General features: G+C 39.0%; 1 protein-coding gene across 2 annotated transcripts in view; it reads right to left on the bottom strand.

Moving 5' to 3' along the window:
* LOC113137862 (ephrin type-A receptor 6-like) overlaps positions 1–18,050 on the bottom strand; it is a 54,977-nt gene extending 36,927 nt beyond the window's left edge. For both annotated transcript variants that reach the window (XM_026319783.1, XM_026319782.1), the window contains exons 1-6: positions 17,972–18,050; positions 10,549–10,613; positions 1,696–1,824; positions 846–995; positions 599–760; positions 260–488 (exon numbers count right to left, since the gene is read on the bottom strand). In XM_026319783.1, coding sequence (XP_026175568.1) covers positions 260–488; positions 599–760; positions 846–995; positions 1,696–1,824; positions 10,549–10,613; positions 17,972–18,050 — 814 coding nt within the window. The remainder of the gene's footprint in view (positions 1–259; positions 489–598; positions 761–845; positions 996–1,695; positions 1,825–10,548; positions 10,614–17,971) is intronic.
* Between the last annotated feature and the right edge of the window lie 5,509 nt (positions 18,051–23,559).

Here is a 23,559-nt window from a genome sequence, read left to right on the forward strand (position 1 = left end):
ATGGAAAGGATCAGACAAGGATGCAGGATGTTAGAATGAGAGCAGGGAATAGAGGCTCTGTAAAGTCAAACTCAAGCAGATGACTGAGGAGGCCCTAGAGGTCTGTTAATGTGATGCAATGCCTTCTCTTCTTTTTATTTCACTCTATGTCCTTCTCTGTCTATAGCTTTACTACATTGTTGTTGAAGTGTGCTGCTCTAAAATTTGTACAAACACAAACAGACACACGCACACAATAACTTCAGTAAAAACTACTCACCCCTGCAGTAGCCGTCCATCTCCTCGTGGCCAATACTACAAACACAGCGGCCCAGTGGTACCAGCCAGTCTCCATCAGCACCGCAGTACAATTTGGGTGTGTCTCTCTCCTCTGCGTTCTCCACACATGCACCCCTCACTTCCACCAGAGAGGATGAGTCCATATGTGGCACTGTGTCAGGAAAAGCTGCCAGGTTTCTCAAAGTTGATGGGCAGCGTTTGTAGAACACCTTATGTGAATGAGAAAACAAAAAGTTGCAGTATTGCTAGTCTTGGGAAAAAAGATGAGTTCTTGACTATACGTCATGTAAAAATAGGTCCCATCACCCTAGTCATTCACCTTGACAGAAACAAGAGCAATACAAGCTCCCACATCCTGGAAGGCCAAGAAGAAGCCTTTCTGTGTCACCGGCCCCACCTCCCTGACCTCAGTATTGAGGCGAAGAACACGATCTCCAAGATCCGTCTGTGTAAAACTCTCATCTGCTGCTATGGTGTCCACCTCAAAATCAACAACAATCACTTTATTAGCATAGGTCATTGATAACTAAAACACTTCCTTAATAATACAGACCCGGATAACCAACCTTGGCATAGTCAGTAGGCCTAAACCGTGTCGCTGCAGGGAGTGGTTCATCTGTCTGCAGGTAAAAGAGGTTAAAGGTTTCCTTGCAAGTACCAGACACCCAAGGGATGGAGTTGCAGTCTCTTAGTGTGAATCGCAGCTCCACATATACCTGAATTAAAGTAAAGTGGGTAAACAGATGCTCATTAGACATGCTAACATACTGCAGGGCTATCAAACTTTTTGCAGTCAGGTCCTTGCTGTGCCTGACTGAAAATAAACTGGTTTTGGGCTTTATAATAAATCTCAGTGGTCTAATATTAGTCACAAATGTATAAGTGTAATTATAACAACAATAATAGCAGGCTTTATTCTTTTCTAAATAGAAATGTGTACAAACATCACAGCAATGAATTAATTCATAGAAAGTAATTAAACTAAGAAGGAAACGACAGAATTTAATGTACATGAAATCAACAGTAAAGAAGATAAAAAGACCAACCATGAGAACAGTTTGATGAAATGGTTTCTATTTGAAACTACACAGGCAGGTCATTTGAAATCTGATGGCCCTGGTGGCATCAGCTGAGCCAGATTCACAGGGTTTTCAGCAGCTTGTGATACAAGTTTGTTTCAGATATAATGAGCAGCACTCCAGTCAACATGTAAAGAAGAAATCCTGCACCATCTTTGATTTATTATGGGCTGTTCTGCTGAATGGAAATTACCCTCACTCTAGAGTTCAGTCACGCTTTTTACTTTATGGTACATCTGCCTTCAATTTGTTTCACCACTGATTTTACATAGAAAGATGCAATGCTGAGACAATGTCACCAGACAAGACTATGTGTGTGTGGAAGAGTGGTCCAGACCCTCTGAGCAGCCTGCCGCTGGATCCATCCAGACCTTAGCCAGTTGTTCTGGTTTGGCTCCATTACATGGCAAACCTGGAAGGTGTGAATCGGTCTGTTGTGCTCATCCATCTCTGTGATGGCATCCCACTGTAAACATATATAAAGCACCAATGACACTCAAAAACAAAGGCATACCAGCAGATTATTTTAAAAAAACTGTTAAATTATTTCACTTGTTAGCTGAAATGTAGTCATTAGATAATTTTATCCATAAAGCTTTGACAGCTCCATTTCAAAATTTTCATGTCAAGCATGATACGATCACCCTAATTACAGACAGATACTGTTAATAAAATCCAGTTGCTACTGAGTGGCCTGGCTCTTACAGATAGCAGTATTTTATGGAGCAGTCTGAGTAACAAGAATTGACAAATATGTTAATTACTATGCAAGCATTCAGTTACAGTACAGTATACATACAGTAACATACAGTATGTAAGTAATATTCTATTACATACTAGTACAGATATGATGATTAGAAATTACAATACACACACCCATTGATGATCTGAATTCAGAGGTGAACCTGTGCACCTTCTGTTGCATGTAGTGAAACCTAACTTCTATAGAAGCGTTTGAGAGGCACCATGTTAGTTTCACTAATGTTTTCAAGCTGTTGCATCAGCCAGACTCTCTCATTTGTCAGCTCCACTTTAATGGTGTGCTGATCAGCGTTTCAGAAACCCTAATGTTTACTGACAGAACTTCCTTCTCAGAACTCCTGTGACAATGAATGGACCACTGAAAATGTGTCAGATACACAGCAGGGCATGTAATTATATCTCAATAGCATGAGCTAGATGGGACATATCGGACACATGGTAGCATTTATGTTTGATTCTGATTCTGTAAACGGGGTGGTAAGAGGTTGGAGGCTTGGGAGGCTATAAATCTGTGAAAATGTGTACACATACACATGCCCAGATCTTCCTAGAGTTCAAAGTTCAGGGACATCCCTGAAACATGAACAATAGTTACAGTAATTTTGTTACTATTACATGATTGATACTTTGGATCGATACGTTAAAGACGTTAATAATGCTCTAGCAGGAGTTTGTATGTGTTGTGATGTGCAGAAATCAAATGTAGTTATACTGTAGTTTTTCACAACACCCACATACTAAAGTGAAAAGAAAAGCCTGAGTGAAAAAAGAGACAATGCTTCACATATTCAAACTGTCCCTCTTGCAAGACATCTGTGGTGTTGTACTAAGTTGTTCACAAGAAATAACTGAGAATGTATCGAGAATGAAAAATGAGAGCTAGATGGAAAAGTTTAAACCCTGGCTTCTTTCTCACTTCTGCACCGCTGGCCTGTAGTGTGTAGTGGTTGTGATCTAGAAAGGTGGGGGTGAGGGTAGTAATGGAGAATTAATTTCCAGGTCACTAGCTTCTACTGAACTTATGCTGTAATCAAAGCGAAGCTTGAACCAACCATTGGAACACAGCAAGGCTTGTTTGGTTGTGTCTCCTCCGCATTGCAGTAATATTAATATAACAGTATTAACTTGTGTAAACTCTTAACACTGATCGGGTCAGCCCCAGTGATAAGTTGATATCCATGTCACTATTCTGAGGCTGGTTCCTTCCCAACTGAGACAATGCAGCCTCACAGTGACCAAACCTAATGGTGCATTTGTGCTGTCAAGTCTAAAAATTCCATGGCCAAATTTATCACTAAGTTGCAGTGAGAAATTGCAATCAACAGTATAACACAGTGTGATTAGCATTATATCCAAGCTGCAAACAAAAACAGTGATTGTAGGTATGTCCTCCATCATTTAGAGCAGTACCCTGTGGTAGATTCATCACATGGACCTAGAGCTAAGCACAAATACCATATAAACACCAGTTATTTCTTGACATTACTGACCATAGCCAATCAAACACTCCATCAAAATGCAATGATGTCTTGTGTATTTTGAGATACCAAGGGCTGTAAAAAAGAAGACAACATATCTCAGACACATGAGAGAAACCTTCAAAAATTTGGACAGAGCTACTAAAGACATTACCATCAAAGTGTTGTCACTATCCAGTAAAAGACTTTCATATGGGATACACTGTGCAAAATCCCTATTGGAGACCTCCACTCTTCCATATGCAGCAGACTGAAGCTTCCTCTATGATTGCAGCCTATTGTTTCCAGGTCACAGACTGGAGAAAACATAAGTAGCTAAATGGAAAGCACTCTGTGCCTGCATATTGATTTCATTCTCCACCAATACATTATGTAATGCTGTATCTGTGATATCTGCAAAATGGGGTATTCAATAGGTGAAAATGATCCAGAGCTGCTGTGTTGAGTGTGATGCATATGTCTTCATTTTAAAATACAGACAGGTTGAGGCTGCACAGACAATATGATGATCTTGAATGTGTCACACAAAGAAAGACTCAATCAGGGTAGATGACAAACAGACACAAAAACAACTAAGGTAGATTTTTATCAATTATTACTATTACAATATATTACAATACAACTATTAAATAACACTTTAACCTTGACTGAATTGTGCAAAAGCAATTAATTTTACATGAGTTATCTAAATTAGCTCTATGTGACACTCAAGTGCTAAATGATTAATCAATCACAATCATTCTCTCTGGAACTTCAGCCACCCACTAAAGCTGTGCTTGTGCCTTTATGATGTTAAGTGGACTTCGGGTTGCATGTAACTGTACATTTATTATTGATGTCATTGCTATGGGGAATATGCAAGTTATAGGAGCAGAATCCAAAATACAGAAAACATCTTGGTATCAATTAGTTATATAATAAATCAGTAAAATGCTAAAAAGAAAACCAAATCTTTGTATATGCATTATTAACCATTGTATGCATACCCACTGTTAATTTAATATAAAGTTTAATTTGGTACATCACATATATGTTAGGATTTATTCTCTCGCTTAAATAAGAAGCTGATTATTGTTGTATACAACTGCAGGGACTCTACAATGTCATTTTCTGCTAATGTATAAAAATAGAGCAAATTTAAATCTCGGACACTTGATGTGAGTGGAGTTTCTTCAACACATACAGCATATTCTGTAATTTCAGTGCCCTCCTTAGACCTGGAAAAAGAAGCCTGGTATCTTTAAAGAAAGCAGGCTTTCTGGTTTGCATAAGATCAGCATTAAGTAATTGGAGTTCCATTATGCATATAAACATGAGAAAATGGTGATTTGTCACTCGGTGTGCCTCAGTGTTCTAAAATGCACCCTTGGGACGTGGCATGGTTGAGAGCAGAGAAAACAAATGCAAGCCCCGCATTTGAAATATGAGCTGCATCCCACGCTATCTCAGGCAATCAGATATGCACCTACTAATTGCTCTGCCTATTAGCCCTAAGCTTAGCGGAGTGTCGCAGACAGAAACCAGGTTTTGAGTACTATGCATGGAGCTAAAATATGTACTCAAATTGTATTCACACTATTTCTGTAACATGAGAGTGCAGTACATGGTTTTCTGAACCTGCTCCGCAAAAATGTCCACTGTTAACTTAGTTTTGTGGTTGACCGTGACATTAACTATTGTAGATTTCATTAGTATCAACAGTCTGGCATAATGACTCTTGAGTTTCTTAAAACATTTCTTCACTTAAAAAGCAATTAAACCACAACGATACACTACAATTAGACCTGCCCCAGTGAAGTGTTGTACTTACTTTTGCTTGTTTATGTGCATGTTACCCTGGTCCAAAGTTTGCAACAAATCAATTAATAATTACTGTGCCTGCAAACAGATGGAGGTTTGAAAGAGCGAGTGGGAGGATCATGAAAGATTTCATTATTGCTTGGTAGATGACCATTTACTTCAAGAGTTTCACTCCCTCTTCGGATCTGAAGTGGACGTACACATAGCAGCTGCTCACTTTACATCAATTCCTTATGGCAGCATTGGAGGGGTGCTCAGAACACTGATACAGGTAGATGAAGTGCGTTCAATGATAGTTCTGGTGCGGTGTGAAAAATGTTTGTCTGGGCTGCATGTAGACCCTCACACAGTACACTAATACGTGGCTGATTCTTCTGTGATTGTAGGAATGTGAATATTAGTGTTTAAACAACAGTATTTTGCTTTTTGTTTTGAGCATGTCTTGTGACAGGATATTGCAGCAAACCCATCACCTTGTTTGATGGTCAGTGTTGCACAACACATTGTTCAGATTGTGGTGGAATGTCAGCTTCAATAGGTCATGAACTATACAAATCTAACAGTTCTGTTGTTTTTCATGTACCAACAGTGGCACTTCTGTGTATGTAATCTACTGATCAGCCTGGAGTGTCTTTATCTTTACTAACAAATATGTACATACTGTAAAATACTCATGAATTTCAAATGCTATTATCAATGTAGCATGATGATGATGTCGTGGGCCTCATTCTGATATTTGATGGGTTTGTATGTGGCACTGCCACATGATTGGCTGTTCTCCCTGGTTTTGTCCCAGTACTCAGTAACAACACTGGACTGAACATCTATGATCTGCACATCCATCCATCCATTTTCTATACCCTTAACCTATATCTCTCTATATCCTTAACCAGGGTCACAGGGATCTGCTGGAGCCTATCCCAGCTCTCTTTGGGTGAAAGGCAGGGTTACACCCTGGACAGGTCACCAGTCCACAGGGCCACATAGAGACAAACAACCTCACACACTCACACTCAATTTAGAGTCACCAATCAACCTGACATACATGTTTTTGGACTGTGGGAGGAAACCAGAGTACCTGGAGAAAACCCACACAAGCACAGGGAGAACATGCAAACTCCACACAGAAAGGCCGGGTTGCAAACCCATGACTTTTTGCTGTGAGGAAACAGTGGTAACCACTCAACCACCATGTTCTCGCCCTGCACATATAAATCCAAATCTGTTTATTCCACATCTCATCTGCACTGGGTTTCAGAGAGGACTCCTACCTCTCAGGTAAATAAGTATTCTGCATTGGATGTGTCTTCAAATTGTAGATGGCAGGCCTTGCTCTGAATTCAAAGAGCCACACTTTAGCCTTCTCTGTGACACTTAGAAGCAAAAGCAAAGCCCAAACATTGTGCAGAGAGATTCAGATATTGAAAACTTGGAGTAAGTTTCTTACAGTTCTTGTTATGATGTTTGTGGGGGTTTTTTTGTTGTTTTTTTTTCCACTGTGGCTCCCGGCAGCTTAAGGTCTGCTCTCAGCTACTGACAGGAGTTCTTGACAGCCACTGAACTGAACTGAAAGTTGTTCATCGATGAAAAGAGATTTAGATGGAACTTTTGCTTAGCAGATAAAGAAATTTTCCAATTCAGCAATGGGTGTGAGACTGAGATCGTATTCATTAGTAATAATAATTATATTTAATTTATATGTCAGTTTTTATAGCCAACATTCAATTAAGTGGTTATGTTTTTAATTAAGCAACATCATTAAATATTTCTTAACTATTTATTTCTCTGAGAACTAGAGTTGTAGAGCATGGAGAGAACGCATGACCAGAACTTCAGCTTGATTTGTGAGTTCAATACAAGTTGGCTGTAGCATGTGACACTTTATATAACAACCAGTCTACCCAGCTATTCACCTTTCCTCGCCTACTCATGCTTATGCATGTTATTTATGTAACTACACTGCCAGTGATGGCAATGGAAGAGCTGTGAGAAAGTGGCAGAAGGGGAGAAAAAAGGTGCTGTTCATTGCAATAAATGAATGCTAATTTAGCAGCTTAATGCCAAACAACTCTTAGAGCTTTTACATTTCCACAACTAATAACCTATAGTATGTGATGATTTTAATAACTGCTTTTCACATACTGACACTTGAAAGTTCTCTCCTCTCTCACATTATAACCGAGACACTGGTTGTGAAATCATTTGAGCATTTTTCACTGTTGTAGTTGGCTGTGATTTTGGGTCATTGGTGACTAAACTCTAATCACAAAAGCAGTGGGCTGAGTGTGTAAAGCTGGGAACCTCCAAGCTCACTGCTGCTATGTGCCTCACAGTCAAAAGGACCACATTAATCCTTTGTAGTCATATGATTGATTGCAGTCTTTATAAAGTGCTTGAGAAAATTCCTTAAACGTCTTTTCTTTTCAGTTCATTAACTTTTAACCACTCACTGTCTGCCTGCGGGGCACAAGCACTACAACTTTCACTGGACCTCAAGTAAACCTTCATTTATAAAACTACAGAAGCATGTAGTAGATAATAGTTTTAAAAATGATGAATCAAATAATATCAATCAGTACTGACTTTAATCAGCCACTGTAACCAAAGATTAAACCAAATGAACCAGTATCTTTACATGAGAATGACTGGTTAGAAACACAGTTGGCACGTTAACTATCGCTATCACATCCGCCACACCAGCTCACACAGACAGCAGCATCTCTCTTCCACCGCTCGCACTTTCACCACAGAATGAAGTCCTGAGTTTTACCACTTTAACCATCTGCCTGGGCTGCAGATGGCCTTGTGAGCCCAAGACAGAACAGGAGATTTTAAGAACAAGGACATATCAATATAAAGCTAGTGTTTCTTTAGGCAATGAGTCTATCATCATGAGTCTGTCTTTAAATCAACTGACTTGATGTTAGGGGTTTATCTACCCTGACATTTGTCATTATAGTCTGCATGGAAAAAACTTGGTTAGCCGATGTTCTGTCTTTTATTCTTAGTGCGGCAGCTCCTATCAAAGCTGAAGGTCAATGAATGAAATAACCTCAAAGGGGCATCAGAATTTGAGACTTTTAAACTTCAAGAAAGTTTTTTTAAAGAAAATGTTTAATGCAAAAAATATGTGTATTGATTATAAAATCACCTGCATTTACATAACAAACCAACACGATTCTTTGAGATTATGTAAGTAAAAAACTGCAGTGAAATTCTTGTCTGAGTATCAATATTTCATGTCTGTAGCTGTTGCAAAATACATTAGGCTGTTATCAAAACTCACAACATACACATGTATCTACATTGCACCAACAGTGCTGTATTAACACCGATGGTGGAGGCACTCCAACTGGCTAAGAAGTGTGAGATTTTGATTAAAATAAGACAATTTATCATTGTCAGACTAAAGGGAACCAAGAGACAGAGGTGTTATGAAAATATCATTATATCTCTGTAGTTGTGATGAATTATTGATTTGATGTGAATCTGGGTGGTGGTGCTGTGTTGTATTTTTTGTTCAACCAATTAATGGTGCTGTTGCTCCCCATAGCAAAACCCTGCTTAGGCTGGGTACAAGGGAAAAGAAGCTGTTTCAATATTGATATTTGGTCCTGAAAATATCTCAGTATTTTGTTTCTATTTATTGGTTATGCTCCAAAGGATTTATTACACTTTTAATAATAGCCCGAAAGCACAAAAAACTCCCGCTACTGCCTCGTGTCCCAAATTAGACACAACATCATGGAAATATTATTGTTGTTGCTGATGGTTGCTCAGTTCCAGCTGAAATATTTCTAAGGATGAAATCCATTTCCCCTTTAGGCCAAGGCTCTGTAAAAATTATATGCTACAATTAAATTACTTGAATCTGGAAATACTTTAAAGGCTTGATCAAATCTATATTCATTGCATATAATCATAGTTGCATGTGCTCTATATAAAACCACGAGCAGTGAAAGCAAAAGACTATTGAACCAAGAGTTTTGTGTTCTATCAATTTTGTTGAGATATGTCAGCATTTATTAATGCCTCATTTACACGTGACCCTTGATAGAGTCAGAGGTATAGATAATGGATGGATGGCTCACAGTCACAGTTTTAGCTCTTGCCTGTACAGGTATATGGTCTGAATGTACTTGTAAGTAGCTTTGGACAAAAGCATCTGCCAAGTGAGTGTAATGTAATTACTCTGTCACTCAAGTTAAAGACATGCAGGCTCAGCCAGCCATCAGAAACCCTGAAGCTGGACAGGGTGTTTACATGCCTCAGTATCTCTGTTTGTTTTCCAGAAAGCAGGATCACACATTCTGCTGTCTCAAACCAAGGAACATGTTTTCCTCCTTAAGCATGCAAACAAGATCCTTCTGGTGAGAGTTTGAAACGCTACCATTTATCATTTAATGCTATGTTTGGGCACAGAGAAGTTGCTCAATGAGCAGTGAGCATTATTTTGCTACCACTGCCACTGTTCATAAGGCATTTCAGAAGTCCCACCTGCAACCCAGCATCCCCCCCAAGGGTCCAAGTGTACAGGAGTAAATATCATCCGTCGTCGCTTCCTGCTGTGCTGGGGTGCTACCTTATCTTGGCAAGGTCAGTGGTGTGCATATTCTTTGTTCAGATAATTATGCAGCCATGCATCAGAGCTGACTGAATTATATTTTAGTGTGAAGCAGCTACTCGATCAGCTGACCAACCCAAGGCAGCACCAAGCACAGCACAGCAGGAAAGTGAGGGTTGAGGACACTAAGAAAAGCCGCAGTGTGTCCAAACATTTGACTGGAACTGCGTAGCTAACTCCTAATTTTATCTTAAGAAACACTGTCACTTTTCAACTAAATGTCCTCTAGCTTTAACTTAGGCTTTCAGGAAGGTCAGCATGTGAAATATGTCACTTGCTGCCTGTAGAATTTGTAAATTACTTTGTTTAGTTTTGCAAAGAAAGGATTGTAGATCAGGTGTAGGACAGTCTGGAGATTAAGATTTTTGATACATACAAAAATGGTACATCAAAATGTTTTCTTTCATTGTTGGTGTATGAGTTTGTTCACTTTTTGATTCTACTGAGTGTAGGCAGGATTATATCGAGCAAAGTTTGTTTAAAAAACTGCATAACAGTATTAGTAAGAAATGCCAGAGTCACTCACCCCATTGAGAGGATAGGTCATCCAGTCCAGTTCTCCTAGCACTGTTGTGGTGTCCAACAGAACCACTGGAGAGAGTGGGGTGGTGAAAAGAAAGTCATATAAAATGGAGGAGAAAAGTCAGAAGAGTGAAAGAGCGACAGTATAGGCAAAAAGAGCAACAGGAGAGAGCAGAAAGGGGAAGAAAAAAAAACAGAGTGCAGCAGAGGTTGGACAGTGAATTTGAAAAGAAGAGAAATGGAGGTGACAAAATAGGAAGAGAGCAAACAATAGTTATCAAGCTGTCAATGAGGAACTGACAGAGCTGTAAAGCCCTTATCAAATTCAACCACCTATGAAATAACAGCTCTTAGGAAAGTCCAGGACAACACCAACAGTAACACAGATCCACCTCCCATCTAGGTAATGTCTGGAAGATTAGTACTCTGCTTCTCAGAGGTCAGGAGCTTCTTCTACATGACATCAAAGATAAGCCAAAGATTAATAAAGGGGAAAGAAGAAAGGACTTAGGAAATATTTAACTGAACAATACATTATTTACAACTAATTTAAGAGAAATACACTGGCAAGAATAAGTATGTGAACACTGGAAATACCTGGATTTCTGTGCGTGATTGTCCTAAAGGTGATCAGATTGATCTTTATCTATGCCCAAGAAAAATGGTGATTAAGATAACACTCAATTCTTATCTTTATATTTTGTCTTTAATGAACACATCCATTAAATATTCACATTGCTGGTGGAAAAAGTAAGTGAACCCTGGGATTTAATAATTGTTTAAACCTCCTTAGGCAGCAGTAATCTTGAACAAACCCTCCCAGCAGCTGTGGATCAGATCTGCACAATGTTCAGGAGGAATGTTGGACCATTTTTCCTCACAGAGCTTCTTGGGATGTCTGGTGTGGATGGCTCCCTTGAGGTCATTCCACAGCTTCTCAATAGTGTTGTAGTATTGTGTTGTAAGTATTGGCTTTCTCATAACTTCGGTAAAGGTCTGTTGTCAAATTGGCAAACAGTTGCTATGTATGGATTAGCAAACATGTCGTGGATATTTCTTTAGCTTTTCAATTAAACCTTAACATTTTTTTTTTACTTCGTTATTCATGTAAAGTGGGTCAGCAACAGTCCACTGCTGGCTACCTCAGCAATAAAGACATGAACACATGAACAAGTTGAGTAATCAGAATCAATGTATCAAAATCAAAAACACAGTTACAGTAGCTGGTGAAGGTAAGAGATCTGAGGGACTGACGGCCACACAGACCCAGAGTGGGTTGTGCAGCTTGTTTAACTGAGCTGAGACCCATTGTTATCTCTCTCTCTCTCTGCTGGGAAAAGTCCCATTTTTCCCACTGGCCACTCTGCCACTGGACTAGGGGCATTGTTCATGTTGCACATTAGTTTCTCCAAGCATGACAGTGCTCTTCGCTGTACAACTATAAACATGGCACAGCAGAAAAGGAATGATCTTTCACTTCATTTCTGCAAAGCTATAACCATTTGACAACAGTATTACCCTACAGTCAGGAACATTACTCAATCAAATCACACCTATGGGTGTGACATTGTCCTCTCTGTGTGCATATTGTATTTATGGCATGCACCCACACACTTATCGTCTCTCCTGATGGGGAAGGAAAAAAGACAAAGCGAATCTTCACCGCAGAGGGTCAGTTTTTCTCATAAAACTATGATCACATATGAAGACATGTAGCTGGTGCTGTCAGGTGGAACAGTAGGGTCAGTCACACCTAGCATAACTATATTCATCATGCAAGGTGAAACACGTCATCTCTGAGTAGTCGAGGTCCAAAGTTTAGCCTGCTTGCCTCTCAGCCAAAGTTAAGTATCTCTGACTCTTATAGTTAATCTGACAAAGTGATCATTTCAAAAGACAATAATATTTAGTAATCTGATCTCAGTATAAAAGCTTGTTTCTTTATGTACGTCCATGGCTACACTGTGTACATACACATCAAGCTGTTTGTACTCTGGTCACGGCATAGGCATGAAGAGAGCCATTATCTGGCACTTGCTAAGCCCCATGCGCCTATTTGATATGATGAATGTGCAATTTCCTTTGTCTCTACACAGCCAGTTAATTACAATCTCTATCAATAAAGTGTGTCCCACTTCAGTGGTCGACATTATAGACCAAAGAGTCGCATCTTCAGAAGACCTGTCACTTCAGTGTACAGCGGACTATGCCAAATCTGGTCTAATTTAATGGGGTTGCTACTGTTTTGAGAACAAGTTAGATAACCAGGGGAGATACACTTTGGTGAGACTAAATGAACCGCTTCAGTATTTACAGAGACTTCATTTAGCCCTGATCCCCTGCTAGTAATTAAGGACTAAATTATAATAAGGTGGCCAGGCCTCTGTTCAAAAGGAGGACACAGAAGGAGGGAGAGAGACCAAGAAAGACAGAGAGATATTGAATTTTGACAAAATTATAAAAACAATGTGTCATAATCAAGAGCAATTTTCCATACCATGTTTGAGAGCAGCACACTATTCCCACTAAACCCTTTCACTGTCTGTCTGTCTGTCTTTCTTGCACACCTGCTGAAACATATATACAGTATTGTAGTCATAAAAGAACTCAACTCCTGCCACCATCTTTGGAGCCAGGAAATAATAAATGACCCAAGACCACAGTGCTGAATTTAATGCTAGATTTTCTCACTCAAGCACACACACGCACACACACACACACACTAGAAGAATCACACATATGCCAACCAGCATTTATCAGGAGGTCAAATCACATTAGTCTTGTCATTTCATAAAATATGATGGGCACAAATCATCTATGTAGCTATAAATTGCCAAGTTTTTCTCTTATGATATGTTATGGATACACTTGCACCAGTGCTGCAGGGCAATGTGTTCAGTACATGATTGGACAAATGTTTAACACTGAATCTTCAAGCTGAACTGTGTGTACTGAATCAGATTGAATCAGTAGCTTGTAGCCGTGAGGCTCCCATAACAAGCCACGTAATCAGTGACTATGTGATTGTCATGACTGCACTGATGTGCAGCTGGTGGTAACACATTATGGTTTGCTGCAATGTACCAACAAAGGCAGGCAAGAAGGAGACAGCAAGCTAGTTCATAGTGTGAATAGATATAATTACTAGATTTAAAATAATTTTGAAAAATCAGCTTTGCAAATGTTTTGTGATGACACAACTGCAACATGTTTATTAGACACCAAGTATTCACATGGGGTAAAACTTAAATACACTTTTGTTTGTTTGCAATAAAACTACACAGTACACCTTCAATTAAGTATTAAAATAGAAGAACTTGGTAATGATGTAAATTATGTTTTCAATGATAATTTATAAAATGTTTTCTATCTTAATGGACATTTTGGGAAATATGCTTGTTGGCTTTCTCCCACACTTGTTGTCAGGCAGCCTCACTGTGACAACAAGACTGTGCCCAGCTTGTTCGCCAAGAAGTAGTTCCAGCATGTACCTCCACATAGGACCACCACTTGTGACACAATAGTTTTATTTAAACCATCATTCCTGCAGTGTTGAATTTCTAACAACATAGTCTCTGTTCAGTCACACGTGAACACACGTATCACAGATATATTTTTTAATTGACAACAACACCGCCTTTACTGAGAAGCCTTTTGCAGAAAATTGCTGAAACCTGGCCCTGAGCCAGAAAGAAAACTTTTTGTATATATCTTATGTCCTCTGACAGAGGCTCTCAAACATTCAAAAAGGCAGACATTAAGTCTGGATCCTCAATTATATAAGTATTTGGCTGGGGATATTCAAGTAGACAAGTACTTGGCTGAGATCCCCCAGAGAGACAGACATTTCTATAAGGGCCTTGTCTTTTTTCAGGTTTCTGGATGTGGTTTCAGAAAGCCACTGGGAGAATCTCATTATTTTTTGTATGAGATAAAAATAAAAGGTAACAAGAGCATCTAATTCACCTGATCGTGACAAAATGATGAGGCATCCTCATATTAATATTTGCCTTAATGTCACTGCTGTAATGATCTACATCCACTACGCAAGTGACTGATGACATCATTACTTGATTTTATCAAAATCCATAAAACTTTTCTCTAAAGTCAACTTTGCTGAACTTTCTGCTGTTTGCAAACTTCTACAGTGAATTAGCCACGACCCCTAGAATTGTTGAACTGGCCTCTACTGTCGAGATGTGACGTTCAGCCGTGAATGTCTAGGGCTTTGATGAAAAAGGCTGTGGAAAAATCTGCTAAAAGATAAATATTAAATTAACAATCATATTAGACCAGAGTACTAAAAAAATACAGTCCTCATCTAAATGCATTTTCATGCGCTTTCAAAACATACTGTTGTGACCCTCCTTTGAATTGTTTGTTATTAGAATAGTTACAAATGTCCTTCCTAAATGTCATGATTTTCACACACTGTGCCAATGTCTCTAGGGACACTATTAAGACCATTACTACAAGCTTGGAAAGTGCTGTCGATTTTGCTTTTAGTTTGTTTGTTTGGTCTTTCGAAAACCAAGATCACAAGACATTATCTGTATATGTTAGCATGTCTGGCTAATTAGCCGAATAAAATACCCTGAAGTTACCATTAAGTCCATTGAGGATATTGTTGGCCAACTACAATAGTTTAGAAACTGTTTAGTGTTTCTCCTGGTAGCTATTAGAGTTTACACTAATATTGGCAGCTCTGCCCTGCTGTTTATTGAATTTGAGGAAGTTTACACTCCAGCAACCCAAACAATGTCACTTGAGATAGTGTTTTCGGCAAACACATTGATTGGTCTTTCCTCTTTTAATATTCAAAATTATATCCCACTGTTTTAAAGTCCAATTAAGCAATCTGAGCATCTGCACAGGTTATTCTGCAAATAACAGTTTCAGGATACATTTTTGCTGCTCATAATATTTCGACTAACTCCACAGTACAATACAAATTCTGGTTCTTCACCTGATCAGGATGTTGACTTTTTACCTGGGACACGCAGCTTTAGGCTTTAAGAATACTGGGCAACTAATTGTGCCAATGTTTAACTTAATGAGTCAGAACTTTGCCAATAAAATCTTCCAGTTGTGAAGTTGAGACAGTTGTCAATCCATCATTAAAATTACCAGTCACTGCCTAGGAATCAGAAGCCTGTTTTTTTCTGAAAGGAATGGCCCATTATTTCAAATATTACTGAGAATTTCAATGGTAAAACTGCCATCAATAACATTAGAAACTGCATATGTTCTGTGTCAGAGTGGAACGCTTCACTGCAGCAACAATAACTAACAGGGATGGGAGTTTAGAGATCAGTTCACTTTAAGATATTGGATAGACAAGACAACTTTAAATTAAAGACTGCTATTATTTTGGACATTCCTTGTACAAAATTACCTTTTATTTTCAACCCTAAATGACCAATGCATACCCTGTTATATTTAAGTTACATATCTCTCTCAGTTTCTCTTGGTCCTAGAGGACATACACAAGTGATTCACATTCATTACAAAGCTCCCTCAGATAAATTGCACCTGGCTAAGATACATTAGCTTGTTCTTACTATATTTTAAACTCCTCACGTTGTCAGTTTTTTTTTTTTTTCACATTTCCCCCGTGTTCATCCCATCCCCTTCAAGCCTGTCGCTACCATAAGCAGACAGATGTCCTGTGGGGAAAACTGAGTACACACACAAAGACACCCACACACACACACAAGACACACAGAAAAATGAAGTGAAGGAGATTTTGACATTTGGCGCTCCTGTTGCATTTGAAAATGTGTATCCTAAACATTACACATTCAGGAAAGAAAATTAAACTGACCTCTGCAAATGTGCAAAGTAGAAGATGTAAAGATGAGATTACATTATTGCAGCTATGTACCCAAGTGACTTATGAGTGTAACTGGGGGAGATAACATTATTGTGTCCTGTGTTTCTCATACATATGCAACTGCACACACTGTCCATGTGACTGGGAATGAATTTTGAAAAGTGAGAAATTGTTCTGATACATTTAATGTCATCCATTGCATAATATAATCACAAGTGCCTGTGAGGAGTCCTCATGGGGGACTGTACAGGCCAGAGTCTGTATTTTCAGCCATGAATGTATGAATACAGTCAGAAATAGACAGGCAACTCAAAAGTACCAGTACAGGTGACAGAGTGTGCCAGAGGCTGACATTTACTGTAACAGTCAGTGGCCCCTATAGCTGCAGCATTGTTTCTGTGCATTTAGATTTTGGAGGTCGACAGCAGTGTCAATACAGCATTTTACAGCATTGTGTGTTTCAGTGCAGATTTATTTAAATGTTGTATTTTGAGATGAAGAGAGTTGAAAATGTAAGAAAATGAAAATGAGTTCCATGGCTACATTCAGTTTGTTAAACATATTTTTTGTACGTTGAGCATTATCAGAAGTGTTTTTGTAAAATTCTGAAAAAATATCACATTAGATTCACTGGGTTAGAAAAGTTACTAAATTATTGCCAAGTTCAGCCTTTAAAATATGTGTGGTAAACACTACATGTCACTGATTAGGAATCCAAATAGATCTACCAATCTCTTGGTTCAAGCAACAAATTAGCATTTATCATTTTTTTGCATTCATTTTAAGGCATTATGATATGATATATTCTGAGTAACTAAAGTTACTTGAAAAAGTAACTCAAAAACAATTATCATTACTAAGCATGTTGCAGTAAGGTACAGGCCTACAGTATCAGTGGTGAGGCATACGGATACTGCCAGCTCCTGCTAAAACCAAGAGGCTGACACCTCCAGGTTCAACCATCAAACTGACAGTTCCACATGCAATTGGAGGCTGTAAATGGATCTTTGTAAAATTGAGAGCAAGTCAATCTACTATGACACAGTGTAAAAAGTACTAAAACAATTTCACTGCCATGTTCAAAGATCATATGTGTTGCAAGAGACAAGGACAACAGATAAATCTACTGAAACTATGACTGACACCTCATGATAGAGCCAAAATTCTGGGGCTGTCATGTGAATATTTCGGTGTTTCCTGTCGTTGCTGACAGATTGTAGATAGATCCACTGTGATATCATATTAAAACTGAGAGTCTGCATTTCATTATTCACTTAACAAACTAATATTAGATGGAAAATACAAGACACTTCAAGTTTCAAACCCTTTTGTAACCCTGGGGAAATTATCTTATTGAAACGGCCTAGTGCTGTCATTTGTGAAAAGACTACACTGCACTACTCATCATACACGTAAGACACTCAGATTTCTATATTTGCACACAGCGATCGAGGCTGCACTGCACACATTATTTTGCCCTGTGTCAAGAGTGCGTAATGAGGAGAGAGGATCCATAGACTTTGAAATAGTCAGATTTACTGCATCAGTTGTTCTGAGTGTGTTGTGAGATGCAGTGCCGCCCCGTTACACTCACCTTGGTTTGAGGTCCCCGGGTCCGACAGGATACTTTTGAGCAAGAACAAAAACACACAGTATTTCTCCCTGGAGCACATCGTTGAGTCAGACACAGGTGCGCTCTGAACTAAAGCGTTTCACAGACTCCGAAATTGACCCCCAAAATGAAAAGGTAAAGAGCATTCATGAAAGAGGCAACAGAAACCTTCTCCAGTATCCAGACTCAGAAGGTCATTGTTGGATTTTTTTTTTTTTTTTTTTTTTTTTTTAGCCAAGCATCCAGTCTTTTTTTTAGCCAAGCAATTACACCGTGTGGAGACAAGGAGACAGACAATACCAACAGCCAGCCATTGCGCACGAAAACCCGACGAGTTGTGCGGTAGCAAGTTTAAAAAAACACCTTAAAACAGGGACAGGTCGACGTCGGCAGACGCAGACTGTGCTAAAAGTGTCCAAAAGCGATGAATGTTTGTGGTAAAGTCAGCCTATTGTCATTTAACGTTTTTTAACCCAAAACGAGAGAGAAAAGGGAAAATCCCGGACTTCCCGCTTCACTTTCAGCCAGTGCATCCCTCTGTGTCTCCCGAATCACTGCGTGTATCTTCTTCTGTCTCTCTTTTCTCAGGATAGGAGGGATGCTCTGGCGCAGGCAGAGGAGCCCATTTTTTACATCACAGACAGAGATAGGAGCAAAGTCCATGCGTACAAATCTAACTTCGTTTTTCTGATATTTCACCTCATTGCTCTTTACATCATGGAAAACGCGCGGGTCGGTCGTTTTACCAGACGGAATGTGGGGGCTCTGCTCAGTTATTGATTCTGGGGGGACGCTTGGGAGACGAAGAAAATATGAAGCCATTATTAGATCGCTGTATCACTTCTGTACTATGATGTAGGTTATACCTGCATTGGATTATGCTGTAGGAATAGTAATGTGTCTGGGATAGTTTCTATTTACGGTGGAAGAGGAGGAAGGCAAGCAGACACCCAAATATAGACTAGTATAACTTGATATAGGGCATGGTGGGTTGAAGGTGGACTCACACACATACTTTCTATAGTTCATTGACATAGTGGAGTAATGCATTCATATTATTCAGTTTTTGGAGATTTCCATCAATTCTCCTTATGTTTGCCAACAGTTATTTGATTGAAGAGCTCAGGACAAACCACAGAATATTAAACCTGCCATAATAAAAGGACACATGGATTACCATCTAATCCCTTATGTGCTTGTGTATTCATATTGATTATGGTCAATATTGGTATGGTATATATGGTGCCTGCTGTTTAGAAATAAATCCACCTAATACCTTTGCATTGTAATTGATTTTTGGTTAAAGCAGATCCTGAGTTTCATTACTGCTTTAAACACCCCTACCTGTCCTGACTAATGGTCTGTGAGCTGTGATCTGTAACATGATTGTGGAGATGACTGTTAATAGAAGTCCACTAGGATCCACAGTCAGGGAGAAGGAATAAATGCAAGGCCCTCAACATCATGAAAGATCCCTCCCATCCCACCGGGACCAGCGGTCCTGGAGCCTTCCATCCCACCCTCTTTACCCTCCAGCCACAGGTACAAATGAATTTAGACCTCCTCTGATGCACCCTACAGAAGCATCTTCTCTCAAGATGTGAACACTGAACGTCTTGAGCAACAGAAAAAGATGGTGTTACCTGAATTACACCAGTATGTCAAGTTTACTACAATGGTAGAAGCTATACTGGACTGTACAGGAAAGAGATTTTATTGAGACCCACCAAATGCAGATCACCAAGATGATTACTGAGTATAACTTTGTTGCCTTCCTGAGCTGCAACAGTTTTAATGTTAATGTTGTGCTGAAACTTTTTTCTCTTCCAGGCTGCGCATCAGGGCTGGGCCATCAGCAAAGTAGGCAACCCAATTGGAGCCTTGCTTCTTTCAAGGTTTCCCCCATATACAAATCTTTTCTTTCATAGCCTTCTTGTTTTCTGAGGCTGCATTTAACTTAACTTTAATGCATATTGTGGATAATTAATTTTTGAGTTGATGCTGTCACATCACAGCACAAAGCTGGACAACAGAGGCAAAACTATAGATGAAGCTAAAGGTTTATTTTATATTACTTAAAATGGAATTTACATGTAAATTCAATCCACATCAGTGGGCAGTGAGTGTAAGACACCATTTCAGCACCATGGACAGCGATCATTTTTGCCTTGCTTGGCTAAAAAAGTCTTGGTGTGTTCAATACTTAAATTGGGAGTATTTTTGTGCTATCTGTGCAGCAAAGACGGTCAGAAATCAACTCTAAAGGTTTGTCTCTACTAAATAGTTTCAAATTTTGTTTTCAGTTTTGTCTTTCTCTTTCTGCCCACTGTTTGAAATACTCAAGACAAGGGGTTACTGATCATGGTTGTCAATTTCAATCTTTAACCTCCTGCAAAGTGAAAGTAGCTTAACTAATTTCCATATGTTTGATTCTGTCTTTGTGCAACAGTCTTTTGTATTAGTGGTGTTAAAGTATGTCCACACTTTTCACAGCCTTGACATAGTTTTGTGTTCTAATGGGAGCTTTCAGCATTGTGCCAAATGGATAGCACTTCCACCATACATATTGTAAGTTGTTTTGGGCAAAAACATTTGCTAGATGCATGCATGTAAGTGTAAATAAATATCATGTAGCTCTTGTTGTACTGTAAGTTATTTTAGATCTTAATGGCTAGCACAGAATGTTGTATTGTTGGAACTGCAAATCATCTTAGAATGGATGCTTCCATAATCAAGCAAAAAGGACATCTGTGGATTCCTGCTGAAGGGGCCATGCAGGGAGAAAATTAACAGGGATGGTGCACACCAGCTCCATCATGCATGGATGATCAGTTATTTTAATGAACATTATAACAAACCCATCTAAATCATTTGAAAACAGTTTGCATACTTCTCACTTCTCAGGACTTTGTCCTACACTGTCTTTAAAAAGGGTCTAAAATGATCTTTTTCATGTTGCTCAAAAGCTATGACAAAAGAAATAAATAAATGAAGGGCAATTCATTTTAAATTAATTTATTTTTTCCATGGTATTATTTGTTGCCTTCTTTACTACTTTTCCTTGAAATGAGTTATAAAGTAAAGATATGGCACAATACATCTTCTCACTGTTCCTGCTTATAAAATGCACTTCAAAAGGCACACCGTACAGCAAATGAACAGAAAAACTAAAAAAATAGCTGTATGAAGGACACTTGGAATAGTTGTTCAAACTGCAAGTTTATATACAGATCCATGCTCTGTTCTAGGCTAACAATACTTCACTGGCAAGTTGATTTTCTCCCTTTTTCCAGTGGCTAACAATCATTTTAAATCCACCCACCTGGATGTGTCCATCTTTGAAATGAAAAGCGGTACATCTCATCACTCCAGATATTGAAACACAGAGGCTGTTTTTCCTGTGCAATGATGACCACCAGTAATTTTGTGAAAAGTGTTGTTGTTTCACTTTCGTTTACAAATTCACTACCAATGTGAGTTGCTTCTATATGCGGTACTGAACATCAGAAAAACAAGACTAACGGCTTGAGGTATGCTTGAAGCAAACAGTGTATCATCTGAATGCAAAAGTATTTCTACTTGTTTTGAATGGCCACATCAAGATACTAATCATTCAAATTGGGTTAACACATACATGCTTACATGTCTGGGAGTGAAATTATACTGGCGCATTTGTTTGTAAATGTGAAAAGGAACAAAATGATTTGAATTAATGTTGTATAAACAATGAAAAACAAATTTTCCCCATAACACACCTGGCCAATCACTGTGAGAAGTGGGTGGGAATGTTAAATTGCCAGTCTCTGACCAGTGTTTAATATGACAAAAAACAGAATAACACATAAAAACATATTCTGCCAAAACAGTTTTAAAATGAACTAGATTTGGGTTGGAACTGTTGTTTAAGCTAGAGTTGCCACGTCCAATAGAATTAAGTATCAGAAAAAGAAAATAATGTGATTGTTATTTAAAGACACAGAATGAACTGACAAGAACCTATCAAAAAAAAAGCCATCATTAGGTTCTAGATCAGGATTATTGCTCTTCAGGTTCATTCTGACAGGGATCGAAAAGAACTTTAGAGCATCATTTTCTGCAATCCATTTCCTCCTATACACCTCCTCTGCTACAGGACACCCCACCTGGTGCTACCTGATTATTCCTGATTTTGTCTGCCTGCCAGTCTACATCTTTATTTGTCCCCCATGTTTAAAGTACATAGCCCTCATCTACTTCTCTGCTCTGTTGCCTTCTTTCTGTCCTCTCCCAGTTTTCAACCTCTCTCCTCTCTGTGCTTCATTTTCTCTCTCAGTCCTCAGCTTTCAACCTTGTTCATTCCCTCTGGCTCCCTCAACACCTCCCCATGCTTTTTTTTTGTTTGTTTGTTTTTTTCCCCTTTTCTCTTCCTCTCCACAAACAATCCAGTCCTTTCCTTCAGATCTTCTTCTGTAGCAACAAGCCACCAAGAGCCACACACTTTTTTCCCTTCCGTCCATCTTATTCTGTTATGTGTGACCTCTCTTTTCCGCTCCCTCTTTTCTCTCTCTCTTTTATCCTCTCACTCGCTCGTTCTCTCCCCACCTCCCATCTCTTGCTCTGAATATTTCATGATTTGGTGGCACAGTGCTGAGGTGAGGAGCCTGCCTCTGTCTAGAGCTTGCACAGCACAAATATTTACTCCCTGAGCTGAGCTTAGCTGAGTGTTAGGACAGACTAGTAGTGTGTGTATGTGTGTGTTTGTCTCATAAGTAACAGTGATTACATGGGACATTGGCCCCTGAGGGGAAAGGACATCTTTAGTCTCATCCAACATTGATGTTACTGCCCCATTGCACACTCTGAAGTCTTCAAGGACAGACAGACAGACAGAGACAGATAGATAGATAGATAGATAGATAGATAGATAGATAGATAGATAGATAGATAGATAGATAGATAGATAGATAGATAGATAGATAGATAGATAGATAGATAGATAGATAGATAGATAGATAGATAGATAGATAGATAGATAGATAGATAGAGAAAAGTAGGAGGAGGAAGGAAAACACTAGAAACTGTGGGAGAAAGAGGGTGGGGAATCTCACAATGTCAAATAGCTGTTCTGTTTTGGCTGGTGAGAATGGAGCTCAATTGCAGGTCTGGAGGAACATCAAAACACAATTAAGGGCTGACATGGAACTGTTCATGCAGAAGCGTGAGGACAGGGAAGAAGAAGTGGCACTAGAGAAAGGAAGAGTAAAGCTCAGTAAGGAGAAAAGGACAAGTGAGACATTTCAGAAGCAGACATACTGTAGAAGCACAGACAAATAGTCATATTTTATTGGCTATGATAAGAGGAAAGGTGGGAAACAGAGTCACAGGTCACAGTACAGTCATTTAAAATGTGTATATGTGTGTGTAAAGGGCAGGAAAGAGGTTACTGACTGGTGCTGCATAAATAATTATTACTTGTGTACCAGAATTATAATGCATTTAGGGAGACTAATTTAATTTCCAGCTAAGTGATTCAGAAATTTACTATGCATGAACTTGTTTGAAATCAGTGTGCAGACACGACTGTCAATTCC

This window comes from Mastacembelus armatus, chromosome 3, assembly GCF_900324485.2.
Source record: "Mastacembelus armatus chromosome 3, fMasArm1.2, whole genome shotgun sequence".
NCBI lineage: Eukaryota > Metazoa > Chordata > Actinopteri > Synbranchiformes > Mastacembelidae > Mastacembelus > Mastacembelus armatus.